Source organism: Prunus mume, linkage group LG4 (genome assembly GCF_029339155.1).
Source record: "Prunus mume cultivar Tortuosa linkage group LG4, ASM2933915v1, whole genome shotgun sequence".
NCBI lineage: Eukaryota > Viridiplantae > Streptophyta > Magnoliopsida > Rosales > Rosaceae > Prunus > Prunus mume.
The window spans coordinates 26475535-26500374 of record NC_142701.1 but is presented as its reverse complement, the minus strand read 5'-3'; the positions used below and the strand labels follow the sequence as shown (position 1 = coordinate 26500374).

At 36.8% G+C, this 24840-nt stretch overlaps 2 protein-coding genes across 4 annotated transcripts; both read right to left on the bottom strand.

Moving 5' to 3' along the window:
• Positions 1-5034: 5034 nt before the first annotated feature.
• Positions 5035-9568, bottom strand: LOC103328584 (caldesmon-like protein (Protein of unknown function, DUF593)). Of its 3 annotated transcripts, none has more exons than XM_008230982.3 (4): positions 8127-9568; positions 7857-8024; positions 6296-7735; positions 5035-5535 (listed from the first exon to the last, which is right to left on the bottom strand). In XM_008230982.3, exons 1-3 carry the CDS (start codon positions 9451-9453, stop codon positions 6315-6317), a joined length of 2916 nt encoding a protein of 971 aa, XP_008229204.2. In that variant the 5' UTR covers positions 9454-9568; the 3' UTR covers positions 5035-5535; positions 6296-6314. The 3 variants fall into 3 exon arrangements, with proteins under 3 accessions (XP_008229204.2, XP_088906972.1, XP_008229205.2); XM_089050846.1 differs by having other exon boundaries at positions 5035-5528; positions 8127-9563; XM_008230983.3 differs by having other exon boundaries at positions 5141-5549; positions 8127-9563.
• Positions 9569-11054: 1486 nt separating this feature from the next.
• On the bottom strand, positions 11055-18377 carry LOC103328583 (senescence-associated family protein). The gene is made up of 13 exons (XM_008230981.3): positions 18213-18377; positions 16587-16986; positions 14058-14204; positions 13602-13675; positions 13233-13309; positions 13041-13112; positions 12682-12750; positions 12515-12561; positions 12277-12406; positions 12121-12189; positions 11916-12019; positions 11508-11583; positions 11055-11425 (listed from the first exon to the last, which is right to left on the bottom strand). The coding sequence occupies exons 2-13, from the start codon at positions 16922-16924 to the stop codon at positions 11252-11254; spliced, it is 1377 nt and encodes a 458-aa protein (XP_008229203.1). The 5' UTR covers positions 16925-16986; positions 18213-18377; the 3' UTR covers positions 11055-11251.
• Positions 18378-24840: the final 6463 nt, after the last annotated feature.

Sequence of the window (24840 nt, the reverse complement as noted above, 5' to 3'; positions counted from 1 at the left end):
AGACTTTATCAAGTGTCAGAACAGCTTGCCAAAAGGGAAAACTAAGGAAAAATGATGGGCTGAGCACGAAATTGCTGGGTTTTGGGAGTAAGAGAGGAAGCTTGCTCTTTGATGTGGTTGATGCTTGTTGGGTAAAAGAGACCCCCTTTTATAGCCGCTAAAGGCTGACATTTTGCAAGAAACCCTAATGGATTTCTATTCAATTTGGCCAAGTCTTTCTCTTCCTTTCTCCCTTCATCCCTTCAATCATCCTATTTTGGTGAAATTTCCTTTGCCCATTTGCATAAAATTAGGGATTTTGGGTGCTCAAAGCCCTTTCCCACAGCTGCCTCAGAACTCCCATTTTCAGCTATTTCCTTCTTTTCCTTTCTTCCTTTTTTTTTTATGGCCAGGTTTGATGAGGGAAAGATAATGGGTATGCATGCTGGTTCAAAGGGTGATCTGCGCTCCAATATCCCTTGGTCATTTGGACGTTTTTGCTTGAAACTTGTTCCTCCCATGTGTTGGAGCTTCCCAACAGCTTTTCAAACTTTCCTTCATGGCTTTATTCTTCAGCCAAATGCTGGAGCTTTGCAACTATTCTATTGTAATTGTATGGGCCAAGTTGATTTATTGAGTAAGTGGACTTTCTTTATCAAATGTTTGGGTTTTTTGGTTGAGTCAATAGGCTATTTTGGTTGGGCTATTTTTCTTTGGAGTGATAGGCTATTCTTTTTCTCTTGTGCTTACCCACATGTTTGGGCCTATGAAATGGGCTTGAGTCCCGAGGCTCCCAAGCAACCCGGGACTTCCATTTCTCGGCCCATCAATGGGCCTTATGACAATTTATTACCATCCATACCACAACCCACTCAAGCAAGCCCCGGACATCTTGCGTGGCTTGGGCCCACTTAAACTTGTAGCGTGACATGATGCTTATTTGTTTGGCTTGGCATGTGTGCAAAGCGTATATGACAAACTTTCGAGTGCCCAAATCGGGTTTCTTCTTGATAAGGTATCGCATTGGACCGAGAATTTATTTGGGCTGAATCGTGAATTTTTTGAGTCTCAACAGCATTCTAGTAATTCTTCGAAGTTAGGTCACTATTTAGAATTTATATACTAAATTTATCACATATATAATTGTCAATAAGAAGAAAGACCACATAATTTATCGTATTAAATAACAATAAAATGTATGAAATTACAGTTGATATAATGAATGCAATAAATATACAACAACTATCATATCATGTGTTCAAAAACGTATGATCTGCTTTGAAATATCAACAACTATTCTGACTATAAAAAAAAAAACAATGACCAAAAAAAGAAGAAGAAAAAAAGTATAAACAACTATCCTTCCCATTATTCTGGAAATTAGAAAGCTTGCCAACAGTCTCCCGAGTATCAAATGGAGTTGGATTCCTCGAAGTATGAACAAAGCGGCTCACACAGCGGCTAGTATTGGCATGAAAGCGGTGGCGCAAGTTTGTTGGGCTGAAAGGCCACCACCGTCAAATCAAGGAGTGTTGGAACCAGATGGCCTTCCTGGACCACCAAACTAATGTTCTTATCTTTACTTTGTACAAAGTTAGCCTTTCCACTTGCTTGCTTTGGCTTAGTTTATAGATTCTGTTCGTGGCTCCTTTCAGAGCAACTCTAGCGGGAGGGGCTAGTTCGGTCAAGAGGCCCCTAATTCCATTTCTAGCTGCCAAGGCTTGCCAGGGCAAGCGTTGGGCTTCTCCAATTCGAGCAAGGCCCAAGGCAAGACTTGTCGGGCTTGTTGCTTGGATAAGATGACTTAATACTGACCTTATTGTGATGTCAACAGCCAATTTAAATAACAAAAAAATTGAAAAAAAAAACCAAAATTTTTAGAATTTTTTAATTTATAAATACCTAATCATATTCTTCACTTCTCACACCAAAACTTTATACAAATTCCTCTCCTCATATCTCATGTGAATAGTGGTTGCCCTTGGGTTGTCATGGCAATGGGTGGAAAACCTTCTAATTTCCATGCTCACAAAGGAGAAGTGAAAAGCTCTCACAAAAGGAGAGGTGAAAACTACACAAAGAATCCAAAGAGTCTCTGTGAATTATTCTAAACATAAAGAAACCGCAAAAAGGATGGTGGTGGAGTAAAGATCCGACGCTAAAACGCATGTGGAGATCTGACGTTGAAATGCAACAACATGTGATGGTTGGAGGAAAATCATAACAAAACAAAGACAAAGAGGGGAAACCCTCTGTCTTTGAAAATAGGGAAAAAGAAGAAGGGAGGAAATGAAGATAGGAGAGGGGAGGGAGAACAATGGCTTCCTCCCTCCTCAAAGTAAAAATGGCTTTAGGAGTGTTTTTTTATTATAGAGAGAATAGACTAGAGTTTCTCTACTTCACGAGATGCTTCAAAGTGTCTTATCTTGGCTTAATTGTTGTTTTCTGCATCTATTTTCTCTTGGTTGGTTATGTGACTTTGAAATAGGAATTTATTCCGAGAGTCCTAACATCTAGGAAAGACAAATATATATATATATATATATATATATATATAGCACTGAAAATTTTAATTAAATAAGAATAATATAATAAATTAACAATTTTTCATATTAATATATTTTTTTAAAATAAGAACATAGGTCTTATTTTTATACGACACAACTTCTCTTATTTTTTTTTAGTTGGATTCTCTTTCTTAATTCTAAAGGAAAAAAAAAAATCAATTGGCATACACTCACATGTGTGCCAAGGGGCTAGTCTTGATAATGCATCATATTTTTCTCTTAGTTGGTTGCATCTATTTCATATATATATAGTCCCATTTTATTAAGGTATTTCTCAAAATAATTTTATTTGAGGGACACCCTTTAGGGCGAACTACAATTTTATTTTCAACGATCCGAATCATCTATATTTTAAGTCTACATGCATATATATCATCCTTGTAAAAAAAAATTACACAAATTGAAAACCGTTTTGACATCTAATTGTGTCTCACAAAATCAATGAACACGGTTCTTCAAGAAAGTATTAAAGTTTTAATAATTTAATTTAGTGGTTAATGATATCTTATTCAAGTGATTTTTGTAGATATGATCTATGAATGACTATCTATAAAATAGATGGTTTAGATTAGTGAAATACGGAGTGGGCCGTATAAGAGTGTCCCTCAAATAAGCTTATTTAAAATATCCATAAATTGAAACTCTCTGTATATATATACACACACACACAAATTTTTTTTCAACAATCCAAACTATTTATTTTTCACATCTTCATTCATAGATCATCCTTGCAAAAAATAACGCGAATTGAAAATCATTAGGCATCTAAATGAGACCAACAAAATCAATGAATACGGTGCTTCAAGAAAGTACTTGAATTTCAATAATTTAATTGAGTGGTCAAATGATATCGGATTCAAATGAATTTTGTTTTGTTTTGCTTTGTTTTTGTTTTGTTTTTTGTTTTTGTTATCTAGAGATGATCTTTGAATGAATATATACAAAATAGATGGTTTGGATAAGAAATGTGGAATGTCCCTCAATAAAAGCTATATATATAGAGCTCAATTGTACGTCATAATCCAAACCATCTATTTTGTATATATTCATTCAAAGATCATCTCTACAAAAAATCACTTGAATCATTTGACCACTCAAATAAATTATTGAAATTCAAGTACTTTCTTGAAGCACTGTGTTTATTGAATTTTGTTGGTCTCAATTAGATGCCTTAATGATTTTCAATTTGCATATTTTTTGCAATGATCTCTAAATGAAGATGTGAAAAATAGATGGTTTCGATTGTTGAAAAAAATTTCATAGGGAGTCCTACAGGGTGTCCCTCAATAGAATATATATATATATATATATAGAGAGAGAGAGAGAGAGAGAGAGAGAGAGATCTCTAATTAATGGAGATATGTGAAGTTTTTCATTCTTTTTTTCAATCATAAAAATTAGGCTTAAATGTCAAAAGAGTCCCTATATTTTACCGTGTTGGCTAATTTAATTCATGTGTTTTCAATTTAGTCAATTTAGTCCTTTTGTTTAGAATAGTTATTCAATGTGGTCCAATCCATTAAATTTACATTATAAACCTTTTTTTTGTCTCTTAAAAACCGAAAACCCTTTTATTATTATTATGTTTTTTAAGAATTAACTTAAAAATATTGAAACTTCATTAAAAAATAGCAAAGGACAAAAAATGATCCTCTTCACCAATCCCGTCACAGCTCGTAAGCTACAATTTCTTCAGCTTTCTACAGCTTCTCCAAAGCCAACCCAATCCCAATCACCAGCTCCAATTCCAGATAAACAAAGACTTTCCAAACCCAATTATGCATTAGAATCCTCATTGCATCGGCCATATTTTGTATTGGCATCAACAGCTAGCTCAAAACCTTCCCCACAGCAAACCAAGATTGACAATTCATTCAAAGAAGGGAAATTGAGAATCCACAATTTTGTGTGTGATAGCATTTTGATGGTGGTGGTGGCTGCTAGGATGGGCAAGTAGGGGGAGGTAGCTGGGATTGGATGGTGGTGCCTTGTTTTTAAATTTTTAGTTTTTGTTTTTGGATCTCATGTTTATTTTTTTAGTGCTTATTTATATATTTTTAAATTCAATTCAATTATTATATTAGTTTTAAATTTTTTTTTAACATCAAATTAATGAATTGGATCACATTGGCTAACGGTGCTAAATACATGGACTAAATTGGCCAAATTAAAAACATAGGGTCTAAATTGGCCAACACAATTAAACATAAGAACTATTTTGACATTTAAGCCTAAAAATTAATAAAGCTGAAAAATAAGGTGGGTGAATAAATACATTTGGGGTGGCAATAGGAGGACTTAGAAACAAAACCGAGCTAAGTAATAAAAGATTTTTTTAAAAAAATAGAAGTGATATTCTAAATTATGAGAGGAGGGGATTTCTCACACACACTACCAAGGTGTCCATGACGGTTTGAATCTAAGACCACTGATTTGCAAATCAATGTTTTTTTTCACTCAGCTAGACCTTGTTGGCTTGAAAGATTCCTTTGTAATGCAAATTTTTTTTTGGTTGAAATTAAAACAACTGCCAAAACCAATGACAGACACTATAGTATAGGACCATATATGTTGTTTACAAAGACTCGTCCTGCTTTGAGTTGAAAAGGCTGATGATAATATGACAGGCAGATTAAGAGTTACACATCCTCTTCCCCCACCCAAAAATAAAAAAGAGCTAAGACAAAGCATGAGAAAATCAGAAGTAATTGCCTAACCAACAGACTCAGAATAATATGCTCCTCTTCACCATTCACCTGTGCCAGGTAACCGCAGTGATGAAGAGCTGCTGCAAAATTTTGGGCATGGCATTATTCTTACACCAAACCCAAGTGGAACAAACAATACTAGGAATCTCTCCCCTCCATTAAGAGATCTTCCCCTCATCCCACAATTTTTGTTCAACAGTATTTAAACAAAATGTGGATTCTTCATCACTCACATATCTGTTGCTGTAGACATTCTGATCACCAGGTGTGCAATCTGCAATCTGCAATCATCAAACTGATTTATTATTTTAGGGCCGTTGGATAACCATTTCAATTTTAGTTTTTAATTTTCATTTTTTGTGCTAAAGTATAGAGAAACAAGAGGGAGAATGGAAGTGAGAATGAGAGTGGAGATGAGATTTAGAGGGAAGATGAGAGGAGGATGGGAGGGAGGAGTAACAAAAGTGAAAACTAAAACTAAAAACTGAAATCTATTTGAAATTGTTTTCACTTTTGTTACTGACCCCACCCCCCCGCAGCGGCTCCAATCCTCTCTCTCAATCTCATACTCACTCCCATTATCACTCTCATTTTCCTCTATACACTAGCACAAAAAATGAAAACTAAAAACTAAAAACTAAAATTGAAATGGTTATCAAACCAGCCTTAACATTTTTGTTTTTGGAAGTGACAAAAATACATGCATGCTTTTTTATCCTAATCCTATAGATTAGAATGAATGTAGAAATTTAACTAAATTTATTTTATTTTTCTAACTAGGTTGTGTTATTTTATTTGTTAGTTGGTCCACTGTAAGTGCAAAACACCAAAAGTTTTGTCTGTTTAGAATTGATCTACTTGAATATGCTATATGTTATGGAGGGTTTTGGCTTGAGAAGAGCAGTCTTATGTGTTAGAGTGGTATGTGTGCCTCCAACCTTGTTTTAGTTCTTCGTAAATAGTAAAATTGAGTTGTGAACTTTGTGAATATTTTTCTCCAAATTAATTTTTGCTGTACAAAGTTGGAATCAGAATCTGTACCTCTTAGCTTCTCATTGTATCAATCAAGTGCAACTTCACCCTCAGGATCATTCAGGTTCTTTACGCGGAGTTCAACGACCCTCAAATCCTTGAGATGTTGCAGGATCTCTTGGAGAAGATCCACTCCCTTGTCACCCTTCTTTATGGAGCCCATACAATGCTTTAGAAACTCCCTGTCTGCTTCAAGAGCTTGTAGCCTCTCATAAACATGATCCACCTCCTCTTCAATGGCTATTTTGTTATCATGCAATTCAAAACTGGTAAATGAATTCTGCATTCCAGTAGATTCAGATTCAGCTTGTTCTTCATGCATCAACCCTTCCTCAGTTTCATTGTCAGTTGCATCCAAAAGTGGAAGAAGCCTCTTTGCCATGGAACCCAACGTTTGTCTCTCAGGATGGTGTTGATCCTTAGAAAATCCATTCGATACCCCATTTTCTTCTGGACTACTAAAATCATGATTCTCTTCAAAGTCTTTGACACTACACGTTGAGGAATGCTCAATTGATTTAACATCCTCGGAGAATTCCTCATTTTCACCCAATGTGATTAGCTTCTCCTCCAATGCTTTGAGCTGATCAAGAATGGACAGCCTCTCTTCCTCGAAGCCTGCTAGTGATTCATCAAGAACACTCATATTTTTAACACAATCCAAAGCTATTTCTTCCAAACTTAGAGCTGCATCATCTGTAGTATTGTGGTTACTGCTTTCTTGTTGGCCACCGAAGCCACTATCTTCATCCCTTGCTTGAGAATTAAGATCAATCGATAGGGCATCACTATCCCATGAATGGCTGCAAGAAGCAGAAGAGTTTCTACTTCTTACACTTCCATATTTAATTCTGCTCACAGTCCTCATCTTCTCTTTTTCCTCATAATCTAGGACTTTCTTTTGATAAACTTCCACTTCTTTCTCTAGTTCTTGCTTTTCCTTCTCCTTTTTGTTCATCAACTCATTCAAAAGTTGTAAGGCATCCTGATCATACTCAGATTGTTCTTCCATCATCCTCTGGTATTGCAATGCCTCCATTTGCATTGCTGCCTTCTCTTCCTGAAGCCTTGTTATCATAGCCATAGTCTGGTTGGCAGCAATTGCAGACGCACTCCTCTCTTCCTCTAGTTCTGCATATAAAGAACTTAAAGCTTTACGTTCAGCTGTCAGTGCTGCTTTGAGCCGTCCAATGGTTGCAACAGGATCCCCAGCTTCCATCTCACTTACCACACTTCCATCTAAATACTCTTCTACTGCTGATTCCTTTTTTTCATCTAGTTTCTTGTGCAAGTAACCAAGACTGTTTACAGAAGTTGGTGTGGCAGGAAAATTCTCTTCCTCTGGTTCATTAGGCTCTGAACACATGCATGAATGATTTATTTCTTCTTGAGCCTTTTCAAGCATACTTGTTTCCTCTTGCAATGTAGCTCTTTCTTCATGCCATATACCTGTCAAAACAAAATATATTTTAAAAGCCAGCTCTTGATAATTACACTACTTACAGTACTATGTGTTCCCTCAAATGGATTTTTGTCTGTAGGTAGAGGTAAGAATGAACTTGAGATTTACCATTATCATTCTGAGCCAAGAATGTGTCAGGTACATTGGGAATTTCGAAGCATGGCGATGAAGAACCTTCTCGAGCTTGAGGCTGATCAGTTGCATGGTCAGACACTTCCATATTTGCCAAACTTCTTGATAGAACGTGATCAACAAAAGTACTTTCTTCTTCAGATGCTGCTTTCATTAAGAAACATAGTTAGAATAGGCCATCATGGTCCGGGAAGAGAAATAGATTGCAGTGAATAAATGTCATGAATAATTGCAATTTCTCTGTACCTGGTGGATCATTTGGTTCCTTCTTATCCGGCTCTTCAATGTGAACAAATAATTTTTGACCTCCTGGAGCAGTGACAACTTGATCAGATGGCATGCCAACCAAATCTTGTTTTCCCTCTTCTGCATCTACAACAGAAGAATTATCACTAAAACCCCTGGCCTTCTCCAGGCTTTCAAGATCCCCATTACTTGTCTTCAGTGAACTCTTGTTTATCATGAACAATGCTGCTTCTCCCGAGAATTGATGTCGCGATCCAATACTTGGCTCAGAATCAAAACGTCCTTCGTGATGATCATGCTCTCTCACATCTTCCTCTTTTGCATTGCGGATTCCTTGGTCTATTCTTGTTGAAAAATCAATCAACTCAATGGGAATCAACCGATGATTGAGAGCACAAACCATACCATTTTCGGAAGGCAGGGGTATAATTTCAAGAGAGTAATCTTCTCCAAAGCAACACTGGATGGTAGTAGCACTAGCATCAGAGGATTGATGGACAAGCTTCATGCTGTTAAAATCTGACCGTATAATGTCACGAGAACCTGCTTTGTTATTTGCATTCGCGTCCGTTTCATGACATAGAAACGTCGATCTAGACCTTGGACAATCTTCCCCTGCATTGCCTCTGAAGCTAGAACTACAAACATCAGATGAGAATTGATGTTCATCTGCCACTCTATCATCCTCATGTTCTTCATTAGTTGTTTCCATCTCATAGCCATTGTCACTGTGGGTTGACAGGCTATCAGGTTTGATTGTGCCTTGGTATTCTATAGTTGAATTTCCTTTCTTGGCATACTCCAAGGAACCCCAAGACGGCTCAAACGGCGAAGAAGGAGAGTAGAACTTGCTGTTCAAGCTCTCACTGCAGCAAGAACATACACAAGGTAATTTCTCTTCTTTTTCAAGCTTGTTCTCACTCAACCACGAAACGAAAGCCATACTTGTTGGCATTCCAGTAGAATTTCCTCTAATATTTGGTTGAGAAGCCAAGCAGTTGCCACACATATTATGTGATTTGGCCAGTTTTTTATGATTCAAACAGTAGCACATGTATGATATCTCAGTGGCATGACTCTCACATACATCATCTGCGTAAGACTTTGAGCTCTTGCCTCGTTCCAAGATGTGCTCAATTCTACAAGTACACAATGGGCAAGGTGGTTTGAGGCCAAAGTACTTGGAAAATTTTGTGATCAAGTAACTGAACAAAGAGTTGAGGAGGAGGAGCGTTATCAAAGTCCATTCAAGGACAGCATACACTAGAATTACAATGAACTTGGGAACGCTTCTATGCAACCTGGTTGCAAACTTGTTGGGAGCCATGGATGTAGAGAGAGAGAGAGAGAGAGAGAGAGAGAGAGAGAGAGAGGAATGCTTTTCAAGTTTAGACAGAACAAGACTTAGCTGTTTCAAGAGAAGCAGAGATGCTTCCCAGTTTGTTGTACATTGTTTTAACAGTAGTATATTATAATGTACATGCCAAATATTGTCTTGGGAAGAACGTGGTAACATTGGTTAGAGACCTTTTTTAACTTTTTTTAATTAATGGGAGAATTGAATTCGACTTGAAACCTCTTCCAACTTTAATAAGAGAAATACCACTAAACAAAGAGGTAATTGGTTCTGAATGTTTGTTAAAACTGTATTACCGCTGTATACGGATGTACATGCTATATCTAATACTCATAATCAGACCCCCCTGCACCTCCAATTTAAGCTTTCAAGTTTCAAGTGATGATCACTAAATTCAAATTATTCTATAATAGTTTTCTTAGTTTTCAACTTGTTAATTATACTTAGATATAACACTAATATAAACTATATGCTACTTGGGATTCTTATATTGAAATTAAAGTGACAGGCAGGGAATGATGAAACATGGGTTGTCAACAGTGGCAGGCATGATGGAAAAGCTATGAAGAAAGAAAAAGGTTAGTGGAAAAAAAGGGCAGGGAGTGGATCAAATTGGGGATTCTGACAGTGATTGAAGAGCCTTTGTATGAATAAAGTTGGTTAATAATGTTTGTGGGTTATGGTCTCCCTCCCTGCTTTTGCTCCCTGGCGGGCCTCTATGCTCCTTTAACTTTTGAAAAGCTCACTCATGGGTCTTGAGGCACCTAAGAAATATAATCAAAGATTCTAACTAAAGCATACCAAACCAATGCTTTTTTGAAATATTTAAGGGTACTATTACAAAAACAAAACAAAGCCCATAAATACTTTTTGTTTTTTAAGTGAAAAAGAAAAAGTCAGAGTTACCAAACACCCCCAATAAAGGCCAGCGGGGTCTAACCCAATGAAAAATAGCATCGACTTCCAAACCATTGGTCTTAGATTCGAACCCCATAACATCTTAACAGTGTATGTGTGAGAAAACCAACCTCTCTCTTCCTAACTTTGACAACCAAAAAACATAAAAAAGAATAGTGTTTAACAAGAACTAAAAAAATAGTAGCCCCACATGCGTTTAAATTGCTCATGCAAATTCCAATCACAAAGGCAAACATTGGATAATGGTGTGAACTTAGACAGATGACAGACTAAAGTTGGGAGGGACTAAAATGATGTTATGGGGTCGTCTAGTCTCTTGAATTAAAATCTGTCGAGATGCAATTCATGTGCAACTCACCAATATTAAGTGGACCCTGATGATGATCGCTTCTTGTATTTCAGTTTCTAGAACAGATATGGTTCAATTTGGTAGCATGTTGTAAAAACGGAATTTTAACCTATAACCAAACTAACTGGCACCAATAAAATGATTGAAACAAATTTTCCTTTATCATGGTTCAAGCATTTGCAAACCAGTCATCTGCCGTAGTTAATCAAATCAGTTATTGAACTTGACTATCATTCGACACAAACCAAAACAAAGCGATTCGAATATGACTCGATAACATTATAGGATTTGTAACTAATCACCATGTCCCAAGTTTGAATCCCGTAGATTATCAAAGCATGGTTTTTGCAAATGATTTGACATATATTTCAATAATAACAAAAAATCTAGCCTTTTATTTACAGAATTTTGATCACTTTATGGTAATTAGTAAGGGTCTATATCCTACAACTAATTTTTAACCCTCCATGTGAATACCTACACTACAGTTGTCTTAATACGTCAATCTGTATCTTCATTGTCATCAGCTTCTTTGGTTTCCCATTCTTCAATGGGGTTTTGGTTCATCGTAAACCTCCAGCTATCTCCTTCCTCTATCTCCCATTGTCTCTTAAGTTCAAAGATTGCTTTAGAGGCAGCGGCAGCAATTGCCGGATTGCTATCCTCCGCGAGTCTCTGCAAGGAAAATGATAGACGTAAGTTTCTGGCATCATTATGGCAAAGAATGATGATTACCATTATGTAATGACCAAGTAACCTGTAGTGCTCCCATTCCTGCATTTCCAAGAGTCCACATCGATGGGGCTGCAGCCAAGGCATTGGCTAAGGCTTTCCTATACAACAAAAAACAAACCGGGAAGAGTGGATGATATACAATACAAGTAATGTTAGAGTAAAGAGCAATGAGGGATTTAAAATTCATAATTCCCATGTCACTAAATCTTTAGAATTTGAGAGGTTTCTTTTTACCCTCTTCTTCTATGATACAAGAGGTTTCATGAGCCTTGTCCATGCTCGTTGGTTGGAAGACTAAAGCATATTACATTTGGCTTTGTACTTTGACATCTTTGTTTCAGAACCATAAAGACCAAACTCATAGCTTAAGAGGGGGCCAACATTGTTTTCGGGGACTATAAGATACAGAACTAATGCTTGCATCACTTACCTGGTATTGACATCAGGAGAATTTGAACACTCTGCCAATAACGATACACTACTTTTACCATCCATTGCGTCGAGATCAATAAGAGTTGCAATTAACAGCTCAAGCTGCTCCAGATACAAAAGATTAGTTAAAAGAAGGACCCCACAACCAAACTAACATTAATTGCTCGACCAGATTAGGAACGTAAATACATAGAGATATGAACCTCTTCAGGATCAGTATAGTCAATTCCATCAGCTTCAGAGAGAGCAGATGCCATACTCCAGTAAGCTTCCTGTACACCATTTATATGATTATCAATGTCCTGAATCGCAAGAAAGTGAGGAAGAAAGAGAACTCGAGATAGCCAGGAAATAGGGACCTGAATTGCAGTAATGCGATCAGTAGATACTTCACCAAAAGGGAAATCAAGACTTTTGCCATTCTTTTCAAGCATTATGCGCCCCAGCATGTCATTTTCTGATACAATACCATTTTCGCTATGCAGAGGACTGCATATGAGTATGTCAGATATTATGTTTCAAAGGTAGATACACAACTAATTGAGGAGATCAAAGATCAAATGAATAAGGAAGTTAACAATCACAAAAGAAACTTACAAATTGTACATTTTGCTCACCATCCGGTCATGAATATTTTTGACAAACTGCAAAACAATATGAAAAAGGATCAGAGACCATGGAAAACTATAGCTGGACATGATTAACTAGGAAGATGATCTCCAACAAGTATCCTTGCAGAGTATCGCAAAGCAAATGAAGTTCACCTCCAAAGCCATTAGGGCATCTTCCATTGCACGTTGTTTGGCACGGAAGTCAGCACGGCGCAAATCAGCCTAAAATGAATCAAAATACAGCATCAAGAATGTGTACTTTAGTGCATTAGTGCAGTTTTAACTGATTCATCAAGACAACATCAAGCAGACCACTGTTTTCACCGTATATGTTGTCTACTCATTGTAAATACACTATTTTATGAAGTTCACATGGTTAATTGATGCAGTATTGTATTATTTAGATTTCTTTAAAGTTTTATTCAAAATTTCTATGTTTTAAGAACATACTACATTGCAACAAACAACAGATAGAACCGAACTATTTTTTTGTCTCTGCTTTTTTAATGTACCTCTAAGGCTCCGTCACTCCAATGCTTATCAGCGGCAGTTTTCAATCTAGACTCTGCTTTGTCTTTTAAGATCTGTGGAGGATGGTTAGTTATCAAATATTAAGTGAAAGCCAGGTAAAAAGTGTCTTCACCTCCAAGACAAACAAATAAAATTTTGACCCCCCAAAAAAAAAAAACAAATGAAACACAAACCATAGCAATATGATGAAGGCGCTCAGCTTTCTTCTTCACATTACGGTCAATTTTCTCTGTATCCTCTCGTGCTCGAGCTACAGAGCAGAGGGTCAGGATAAGGAAATCAAAAGAATGGAACCAAACACCATATTCATTCTACAGTTTTTGTAATTCAATAAAGAATAAATTCATTCTAGGCAACCAAAAGAATGAGAAAGATGGCTGCATGTTAGGCAACCAAAAGAATGGAACCAAACACCATATTCATTCTACATTTTTGTAATTCAATAAAGAATAAATTCATGTAAGTGCATTCAAGAATAAATATAATTTTTAAAGCTGCTATAGAAAAGCTCTGCACTGAACAAAAAGGTGAAAGAATTTTACCATTAAGCTTAAGAAACCCGGACCCAAGAATAGCAACATCTTGACGTGCACGGGCATCCAACCTCATTATGCCACTGACAAGAAGTGGCAAAACATGAGCAGTGATCTATATGTATGAACATTTCAATTTATTTCAAACCACGAATTAGATGACTATCTTGATAAATTAACAAAAACTACCACATGCAAGTTGCAACTGCATGTTTACATCTTTTTTCTCTTGTAAACCATGCTCAACCTGACTTTATAATGCATAATCTACAGAAAAAAGCCAGAAACATGGTGTTACAAATTTTGCACACAGGTCCTAAGTACTTTTAAGATTCCTAAAACTAATTGTAATTTGACAATGCAAGATTAGTTCTTGAAAATAAACAATAAAGACCAAGAAAGGTGGATTTATGATCAATTTGCAATCTCCTCTAGGGGGACAAAAAGCAGTTTATGGAAAATTACCGAGAAAGCAGAATAATGTCATTGCGAGCCCTCTCATTTACAAACTTGGCATCATTGCAAACAAATTTACAAGCTTCAGCTAAACTGGAGTGAGTAGTTCTCTCAGAAAAGACTGGATGCTCATCTTCCTCATCCCCACTCTGTGAACTAGTACATAACAGGAGTTCTTTCAAAGATATTGCAAAAGAAAATGGCAGTGTTTACAAACTTCATGCATTAATTTGTTCAAGTTGAGAAACAGACTAATTTGGTCAAGTTGAAGATATAACTATAGAAAACCCTGAAAGAAGATGAAATAAATCATTATTAAAAATTTAGAGACAGTAATAAATGAGGAACAAACTGGAGAACACAAGACATCAAACATATTCATGAAGTACCTCCTTCTGATAAGTGAAAAAACAACAATTCAAACTCAAATTTGTATTAATAAAAGAGAGCGAACTAATTGTAGGTACAGTTATAATTGACAAGGGAGTAAAAGGAAGAGGAAATCAATTAGAGTGGCACATAACAAATAGATGTATTTCAGGAAAGTGGAAGCTTGGTCAATTAAAAAGCAGGTACACATACCATCAAGGGAAGAAACTAAGAGGAGAAATTTATTAAATGACAGCCATGGTAAAAGATGAGGGTCAATGTGGCCTAACTGATCCTCAGTAATTCAAGTAACATCAATATCAGGATAATTCCAAGATAGCAGTTACAACCCCATTTGAGAAGGTGATGTAAAGTGCTATAGTCCAAGATATCCAAGATAGCGTAAAAAGCTAATGGAAAATGCTATAGTCCCATGGGAAATGTTAAAATTTCGTGGGGATACCGAAATTGTATCTGGTTCTGAACAGCCCCCTCCAGACTCACAATGTGATAGGCTGAAGCTTCAAGAATCTTCCAAGAAGAAACTGGACACTCAAACTGGTGTGCAACTTTGGGAAGTTAGGCATCCTTATCTTCTCCTTCTTCTGATAATCTAGGTATTTCTTTTGAAATATTTCCAATTCTTTCTTTACTTCTTTCACTTCCTTCTCTCTCTTGTTCATCAGCTTTGTTCAAAAGTTAAAGGCTTTCTGGTCTTACTCACATTGTTCTTCCAACATCCTTTGTATCGCAATGCCACCATTTGTATTGCTGCCTTCACATCTTGAAGCCTTGTAATCATAATCAGAGTCTGGTTGCCAGACTCACACCTTTCTTCCTAGTTCTGCATATAAATCACTTAAAGCTTTGCGGTGGCTGCTTTAAGCTGTTCAATTGTTGTGACAGGATCTCCACCATCCATCTCACTTACTACACTTCCATCTAAATACTCCTTTGGCCCTGATTCCCTATATCAGAGAAAAAGTTTCTAGAGCAAGTTATGGCTTGTCTACAGAAGTAGGTATCACAGGAAACTTTCCCTCTGGTTCTTTATGTTCTAATTTAAATTTTTTTCTGACCTCGACCCAATTATCTGAAGATCTAGATGAAGGGAATGCACATGCACTTGACCTTAGTTTGAGGGAAGTGAAAGCTGCCTAGAGGGTGAGGCCCCTGCCACTAGATATATATACAGTACTGTACTTGTTCATCTGATTCTCCTCTTCCTGTTAAACAAATCCTCCTTGTGGTACATTTACATAATCTTCAAGCCTTATAAAGAGTTATATCCTCCAGTCTTGTCTTGATAGAATCCCTATGAGTGATTAACCCTCTCTACTTCCAAGTGTTTATTTCTTACTCTAAAAACTAAGCAAGTAAACTTGGTGTGCGAAGGAAAAGTTTGATCTATAGAGCTAGATGTGGCTCCTATTGAGATTAGAATAAAAAAACTCATTATATCAATCAACCCAGTAGCCAGGAGAATCTATTCCTACGTCTGTAACTTCTTGTTTGCTCATGTACTGTTTCTCTCTTCTCTTTGGCAGCCAGATGGAGACATATAAATTGCACTTTAATACCTTCTATGTTTCAGATACAAACCCCAAGCTTCATGTGAAAAATTACCAGGGATCATAAATCTCTACACATCTACAACTGTGTAAGAAATTCACAAGTTCCCATTTGCCAGTAAAAGTTGAAAACAGTAAAATCCTAAGCCAATTGACAGGTTGATACATAAAAAAGGCTAGCACTACAAACAAACAATTTGTTATATGCACTAGCTATGTTTATCAAATAAAAATTGCAGAACAGCTGCATCATTCTTTTAAGTAAATTATTACTCCCTTTGTCCTCCTATCATTAATGTTTGCTCCAAATACACAGAATAATATCTATTTCAAAAAGGTAAATTCACAGAGTGTCAGAAACATAAAAGCTGTTTCTAAAAGTCATAGATAGTTAAAGAAAGGCATGTTTGAGATTCCTGAAACGTAGAAAACATAAATGCAGATTTTGATAAATAAATAAATTTAAAGTATCCTTGTAATGAAAGAAAGGGAGGGAGGGAGAAGGAGGGAGGGAGAGAGAGAGAGATGTAAAAATATTCTTGATCAGGTGTATGTGTCTGGTAAATGAAATTTATATTAATTTCTAACTGATTCTTACCTAGTCTCCCCTGCAGGATCACCGTAAGTTATAATTGGTTCTTTTGCTTTGGTATTATGAGTTCCTCTTGACAGATATAAGACAGTAGATCTCTGAGAGTCAGTGAAACTAACAGGTTTACCCAATATACGCCACAAACCATCATTAGAAAAGATCATTTTATCTTTCAACAGACGTCCATAGTTTAGCTGCCTCAGTTCAACCCCTTGACTTGGACAATGAAGGTTATTTCGTTGCATTGACATGGCATAAGAGTTTAAGATTCCATATGAGTTAGGAATGGTTTTTGTATTAGTCACCGCAGGACAGCTTAAAACCTTGTCTGCAGTAAGTGCCATGGGCAGGATCAACACAACGATGAAGTGAAACTAGCCAGAATTTCCCTCACAAAAGCTTAAAGCTTCAGCAAAGACAGAGAAACGAAACAACAAAGTGTTATATTCTCATTTAACATAAAATAACTTATGAAAAATTACTACTGCACTAAACACAAAATTTTATTGTACCAAAAAATCCTTTTTAAAACAAAGTAAGTTTTTACAAACATCAAATACACACTATTTCATTTAGCCTTCAGTCAGGACACTAAGTCCCCTATATCTGCACTCTAACATGTAAATGAAGACCATATTTCCTTGAGAATCCATTTAACTCATAGGCACATCTTTTTCACCACAAGAAATTCATAACTTTTGGCTAGAGATATGATTGGGTTCAGAATATTTCACCAACATAATCCTTAGAGCCAACCAATAAGTTTCATGTCCAGTGTTTCTTATTAGGGTTCCAGAATCAGTGAACTTGAAAATGTTCAGTGTTCAAATTCCCTTAACTATGAGGTTGGAGTGCTTCTGCTCTATTCCAAAATCATGTTGTGAACATAAATAAATTTTCTCTTTTTTTTCTTCTTTCAATTCTTCCAATTCCAAAATCATATTGCAGTTCAAATCAGTGTTCAAATTCCCTTTGGCCGACATCATAGGATGCCCACATCCATAATTATCTCTTCTTCCATTTATCCACACTTGACGGTCTTGGTAGTTTTCTCAGGAAGTAGTACAGTTAGTTCTTGGCAACAACAGGTCTATTTTGTTCTTTCACTTGTAATGGAGAAAGCTGTTGTTGTCAGTTAGAATTCAATTAATCAGGAAGTGATCTATTTTGATAGTATTAAAGGTGTTACATAAGCTGGATGAAAATTATTAATTTCCACTTCACTTTCTGGATAAGATTGTGCTAAACAACTCTAGAATGTTTAGATATTCCATTTGCCTATTACGTACAGCTAACGGGTAAAGCTTAAACTTTGATGCAGGTGCGGGTAAGTTATATAAATAAATAAAAATTGATAGCTTATGGAAAACTAACATAGTTTACCGCAACATTTCAGTTTAAATTTTTATGTCATTAATGTAGACGCATTCCTGCATAATTATTTTGCCATGATCATAAAACAAACGCATAATTGTAAATGCAAACTTGACCCTGCATATAGTGATGACGAAATCCCACTAAACCAAAGCTTAAAATTGAAAATTAAAGAAAACCCACAAAAGAATTTGCAGAATAATGACATGAAAACAGTTCAAAGTCAGTGAAGCAAGCAAGAAATGCAAGGAAACTAACCTGCAGAAAGCAGCACTGACTTTCCAGAGAGAGAGAGAGAGAGAGAGAGAGAGAAGTGAGTAAAGCAGCCAAATTTGTAGTCACGGAGGAGGCAGAATGTCAAGGGAATTGAAAGGAGAAATTGCAACCACAAGCAATGGTTGTGGCCCCAGAAATGCCAACGCAAACGTACAAGAACAAGGAATTATAATGAGAAAGAGCAACATATGTATGTATGCACTAGCCACTCCGGAAGCTCATGTGGGGGGGTTTAGAATTAAAATAGATAATGAATAGTTGTATTCCATAAAAATAAGATTCATTATCTAATTTAATTTTAATTTTTTAATATAAAAAAGTATGAATTTATCATATTATTCTTATTTAATTAATAATTTTAATTCTTAATATTTACATTAATCAAGAGTATTTTCTAATGTTTTAAACATCTTTTACTTTATATATAGAGAGAAGATGTATGGATGAAGGTATGATTTTTGGCATCCACTGCAGTCTCTCTCTCCCTCTATTTATTTTATTTTTTGACTTTGCCTACTGTGTGCCGGATGTTATGGATTGGGCTTACCACAACTGCAGAAACTCTTCGCTAAATGACAGAAAACCTAATCCATTGTGGATAAATGTAAAACCATTTGTTTTGGCTATTTCTCAAAACAAGAAATAAAAAATGGCGTGTATACTAGAGCATGTTCGAGGTAGATGTCGCAAAAAATTAAATTTTAATATAGATTTTTACTCTATATTCATGATGGTCTAGTGGTAATTTGGTATTTTGTAAAATTGTTGATTAGACTCGAAATGTTAGATATTGTATTACTTTATTAAAATTGTTGATTAAACAAATGAGACTCATATGATAAATAAAACTGTAAAAATAATAAATAATAGAGGGGCTTAAAGTTTTTTTTAAAAAAAAACCATTAGAATAAGATTTGACATCAAATTTTATGAGATTTTTATTTTGAAATTATCTTTCTCTTATTGTCTTCACATCTATGTAGGAATTGACTACTCAAAGCCCAAAAAGTTCAGAGGCCAAAATGTGCTCCAAGCCCAACACATCCCATGCTCATAAGGAAAGTTCAACGTAAATTTGTGCAGTGTATCAAATCCAACAAATGGGAACAAGGATTTAGAAGAATTAATTTATTGATGATATTTGCGCCATGCCGAACGAAAGCCGAATTTAGCACTTGGGAAGATCACACCAAGCCTATGCAATCTACTTATTCATTAGGTGACGAATAAAGTCGCATGAAGTCCATGCCCTTCAAGCCCGGACCTTCACCAAGCATAAATACCATACCAACTTCTAGTCGTCACAATTCAAGCTTTTAATCTCTATTATAATGACCAAGCATAAAAAAAAACATGTGTTAAATGCATCTTTGCAATGCCAAGCACCTTCCTTTATATCAAACCATCCAAAGTTCAAGTGGGCCAAAGCCATACACCAAAGGGCTTGCAAGAAAAATTGTGGTGTGGAAGGTTACGAATATTCACAAGACCTATGGAACATATTGGATAATGGATACTTTGGGTTGCTTGGGTGCACCAACGTTCAAGCCCATGTACTGGCCCTTCTTTTTATCCACTAGAAACAAGACTTACTTGCTAGAAATAAGCATGTGATGGCGCTCCTTTATCATATTCCATGTAAATCATAACCTTAAGCACAACCTCATACTTTCCCTTCATTCTCCTACCTTTGGAACTCCTAAATCCTAAAAAATCAAATACATAAATACCATAACGTCCAAGTCCCAATCTTTTCCTTCCATGGCCTTGATCTTTGAAACCCTTAAACACCATAGCTAAACCCTCAAGCTTCAAATTGACTTGAAAAATCCCTACACCTAAAATCAATCATCCATAAAATGCCATACCCATTGCTCCAAGCTCCCACTTCTCTTCTCTCTCAAATATTTGAATCACCATACCACAACCCCACAACAAATTCTTCTGACTATTCCATCCTTTCAACGTTGAAGATTATAACTTCATCAATATAACATGTACAACATGTCAAATGGTAAGTGTGTGGGCATATGTATATAGTTTTGTTATATTAAGGTCCCCTAACTTTTACAATAGGGAACATCCTTAAGACTTTAGTAAGATGCAATGCAATGGATGGCTCAATAAGCTTCGTGCAACAAAGGCTGGCTTCACAAACCCCTATTCTCCCTAATGTTTGTTATTGAAGCAAAAATTACTCTTCAAAGTATTATGTACCCTAAACTTGGGGAAGTTGAGCTACAACCAAAAACATATTTTCCTATTTTCTATCTATAACTACACATGAATGAAATCATGGGATTAGTGGGACTTGATGGCCAATTCCTACCAAGGCAAACATGTCATATGCCCATGATCAAAGGCCAACGAAAATCAAGTAATATAGTTGATGATAAATTGAAGATAAGCAGAGTTGTGTACAAAAGACAAGGGACTCTATGAACTGGTTCTTGAGTAATGGCTTAGGCATGGCCAAATCATATCATATACGGTTTGCTTTTAAACTTCATAAGCTATCTTGGTTCATATCAATTTATCTACAAATGTGCATGTTGTCTTATTTGACACCCTCAAGAAAATTCCACATAGATCAAACTCCTACAACGATTATTTTCTTTCTCCATATCTAAGAATGCCTGTCTTAAGAAAGAAAAGGGGCATATGTGGAAGAAAAAATTACTCCTCAAGGTATTATCCACTAGCACCCTAAACTTGGAGAAGTGGAGCTACACCTAGAAACATATTTCCCTATTCTCTATCCATGACTACACATGAATGAATTCATGGGATTAGTGGGAGTTGATAGCCAAGGCCTACAAAGACAAGCATGTCCTATGTCCATAATCAAAGGCTAGGATGCTTCATGCCACATGGAAAAGTCTATATGATCACCCACTACCATGCCCATGATGGAGTGATTTTGGATCATGGAGAAAACCATAGAACATAGAACTTGGAGCCCAAGATTTAAATGCCTATAAAAGGCCAATTAACCAACAACCCAATAGGGGAAAAATAGATGTTATTCTAAATTCTCTTGCAATTATACTCATACTAAATTTAGCATGACAGTGTTTTCCTCCAAGTACCCTGACGCGATCTAATCTTTAATTCATCATGCGCCTCTCTGATCAATGCAAATCTTTCTTCCAAGCCATCTGAAATTAAAAAAGGCGATGTATGGGGAGATGAGCAAAAAGAAGTTTTTTTTTAATCAACCTCTTCACAAGTTCTTTAATCCTCACTATACTGAAGAATGAGGAGATATTGTATCTGTAAATCTTCGTAACCTTGGTGCAATTAATTCAGGTATTATTCAAATAAGAGAACCATTGACAACAACCCGTCTTTTATGTTAGCAAGAGTTTGGTTGATGCTGAAAAGATATACACCATGCTATAGAATCTTATCCTCACCCTTGTACGTGTGTGAGCGTCACCCAAGGCAACTCTCATCTCTCTGTTATAAGCATCAGGATCGACCACGACCTTATGGTGATGGGTTGTTGTCCTTGTAAGCACCCAAGTCTAAAATGTCTACTCAATGTGGATGTGAGCATAACAAGCATCAAACTAATCTTTCTTCACATTCTCAACACGCTCCACCTCGCTGTTTAGTCGTGCTATTTCTGCATGGGTATCCTTACACTCAAGATGGAGGGCAACAACTTTCTCTGTGAGGCCAGAAAACTGATATTTCCCTTCCTCTCATTTGGTCTCGCTTGCCTTAAGGCATTGTTCTTATGAGACTTTAGAAAATTTTCTAACTCATTCTTTCTCCCTGGATAACTTAACCAAGCGAAGCTCAGTCGTCTCTAAAACATTTACATGAAATTATTGTCATCTAAGTCAAATGAAGTAAACCAATAAAAGATGAAATGAAACATGTCGAAATCAAGTGATGAGAATGTTGCAAAGAAAGATCATAGTCATCTAACTCTTCTAATTCCCTAAGGTCACTAGGTTACTGATTGCCGTGCCCCATTCATCAAGGCCCTTACATAAGCGTAATATCATCGAGACCCCATAATGCGAAAAATCATTCACCAAACTAAAGGAGTACATGAGCAGAGCCTTTCTCTTATCCACACATGAGCCTGGTGAAACTCTTATGATTTACCACTCAGTATCTTCCACTGATGTTAGCTTAGTGTTGATTTGACAACCTACTACTGCCGGACACCTAGTATACTATGTCAGCAAAGCACTACAAGACGTTGTAGCTCGTTACTCTGACATTGAGCGACTTGCCCTTGCCTTGGTTGTTTTGGAGGCCTCTAACTTCTTCTTTGACTTTTTGTTTTGTCTCAAAATTTTATCGACCTTCAGTTGGAGGCTATTTTTCTCCCGAATGGAAATCTAGGCTTCGAATAGTCACGACCTTGGCCACTTCACTTGTTAGGGTTAAGTACAACTCACCATATGACTACAGAAAACATAACAATTGTCAGAAAACAATAAAACAAGAATTTACTTTAACACAATGAGCTTCAACACTTATGTTCGAGATGGAGAGGACGGTCGTCTCCACTTGGTCGGAGAAGTATATGACCTTGGTTTGTGCTAACTCTTCGACATCAATCTTCACCCCGGTCAAAGAAGAATTCACCAAAGGCACCTCCTACAGATACATAGCCAGGTTGACCTCCTTCTGCCGCCGTATGTCGACAAAGTCGACTGCTTTGGCATCTTCAAGGAATAGTTCTTCCATGTTGAGTGACAACTTCAAAGGCGCATCCAGGTCGAAGGGTGACAGCTTCGGCCCTTCTCCCCTCCCACTCTAGTGGGCTTCCTCCAGCGCCCTCATCTTCCAACCAGGGCATTGGCCACCAGACCATCACTATCATCCCATGGTCATTTATCCATTGCTCTATTACTGGCATGACCTTTTTCTTTGACCTTGTTTCTTTCAGATGTTTCTGTTTATCTGCCTCATAAATTTGGACAACCTTTGGTGAATACATCACCTTTGTTGTCCCCTTGATAATACCAGCCACTGCCGAAGAAACCAGGGTTGTAAAAAAAAAAAAAATAAAAATAAAAAACACAAATCTCAAAACCACTATCAACTTACTTCCTTGAAGAACCCCCTAGTTTAAAAAATTACCAAGCGTCACAAGATTTGGATATTCGCGAGCCTTTTAACACAACAAGTGTTGTACTAAGTCAATCATTTCCTTCTCTTGTGACAATCCTTTGTGCTTCGCTATACCTGTACTGAAGACAAAACAATTTTTTTTTAATATAGCAAGCACTAAGTATCCTTATTTCGGTACAAGGAAAGTATATAGCTAACACATGATTAATAAAACAGACTTAGACTGAAGGTTCTAAGGAAAAACTGTTGGTATGGAATTCGGTAGGCACGGGTGTGTCAACCATTCTCCAAGCTACACCCACCCAATCCCCGAAGGTGGAACACCACTTCTTCTTCCAAGTTTTCTGAGATGAAGGCATTCAGCCGACGAAATACCTTATTTTCTTCGCCTTAATGCAATTGGTCTGAACCCAACTGAACTTACCATTTTGCCTTGGCACCGAGTACAAATGCATAAATTGCCCAAAAGTTTGCTCCCCAAGCTTTGCCAACCACCAAGCAATATACACCATATAGAGAATGATCCAAAAGTTTAGATTACACTGACCTGGAGCATACCTAAGCTTCACCAGCATAGACTGCCCCTTAGGATATTTGGGTAACCTCAACCCATGTTTAAACATGGCCGCAAACATAAGTACATATCCATGAGGAGGAAATTTTACCGTCTACTTCAAGACCTGCCGAAGTAGATGCCACATTAACTTTCCCAGAAATAGAACCCTTCGCCTGATTGCTGGACCCACTTTCAGGTGTGTAGGGAAGAGCCAATACGAGATCACACGTCGGTTATAGTACAACATATTCAACCTATATTGCTTCATAACGAGCCTCACCAGAGTCTGTTGTTGCTTGGTTACCTTCTCCAACATACACCACAACCTTATTCTTCCCTACTGGGCATTCTTCAAGATACTTAGATTCGACATTTTCCACATACCCACAGCATCCTCATGACTATTACTCTCAATTTCCTCCCAACATGGGCTTTTGCTATCTTTTTCAGAACTCTCATACATCTATAAACAAAAATTGAAAAAAAAAAAAAAAAAAAACTCATCAATATCCAAAGATCAAACTAGGGGAGCCTAGATGGTGGAATGCATAGGGTTTTTACTCTAAGGATGATCTTGAATATTCATCCAAACATTCACATGTTCATGCAAAAAATAAAGGCAAAATGGCCTTTTAATCCAAAATAAGAGCGAAAAGGTAGGCTTACCTTGTTATCACCACAGTATAGTGCCACTAGAAATCACCTCCGCCTAGTATAGGTTCATCAGAAATCGCCTCCACCGCTACCTCTTTCGCTAGAAATAGTCATTGCTTCATCTTTCGCCGGAAATTAGAAGGCTATGTGTCGATCATGTGGGCGGAGTCTCTTGTGAAACTCCCCATTACAAATCGTTAGGATCCATGTCGATTGTGTACGGAAACGTCTCTCATGTGACCTATGCCGATTGCTTGCCTACTTGCTTGACTTCTACTCAGCTACTTAACCTAGTTACCTCCT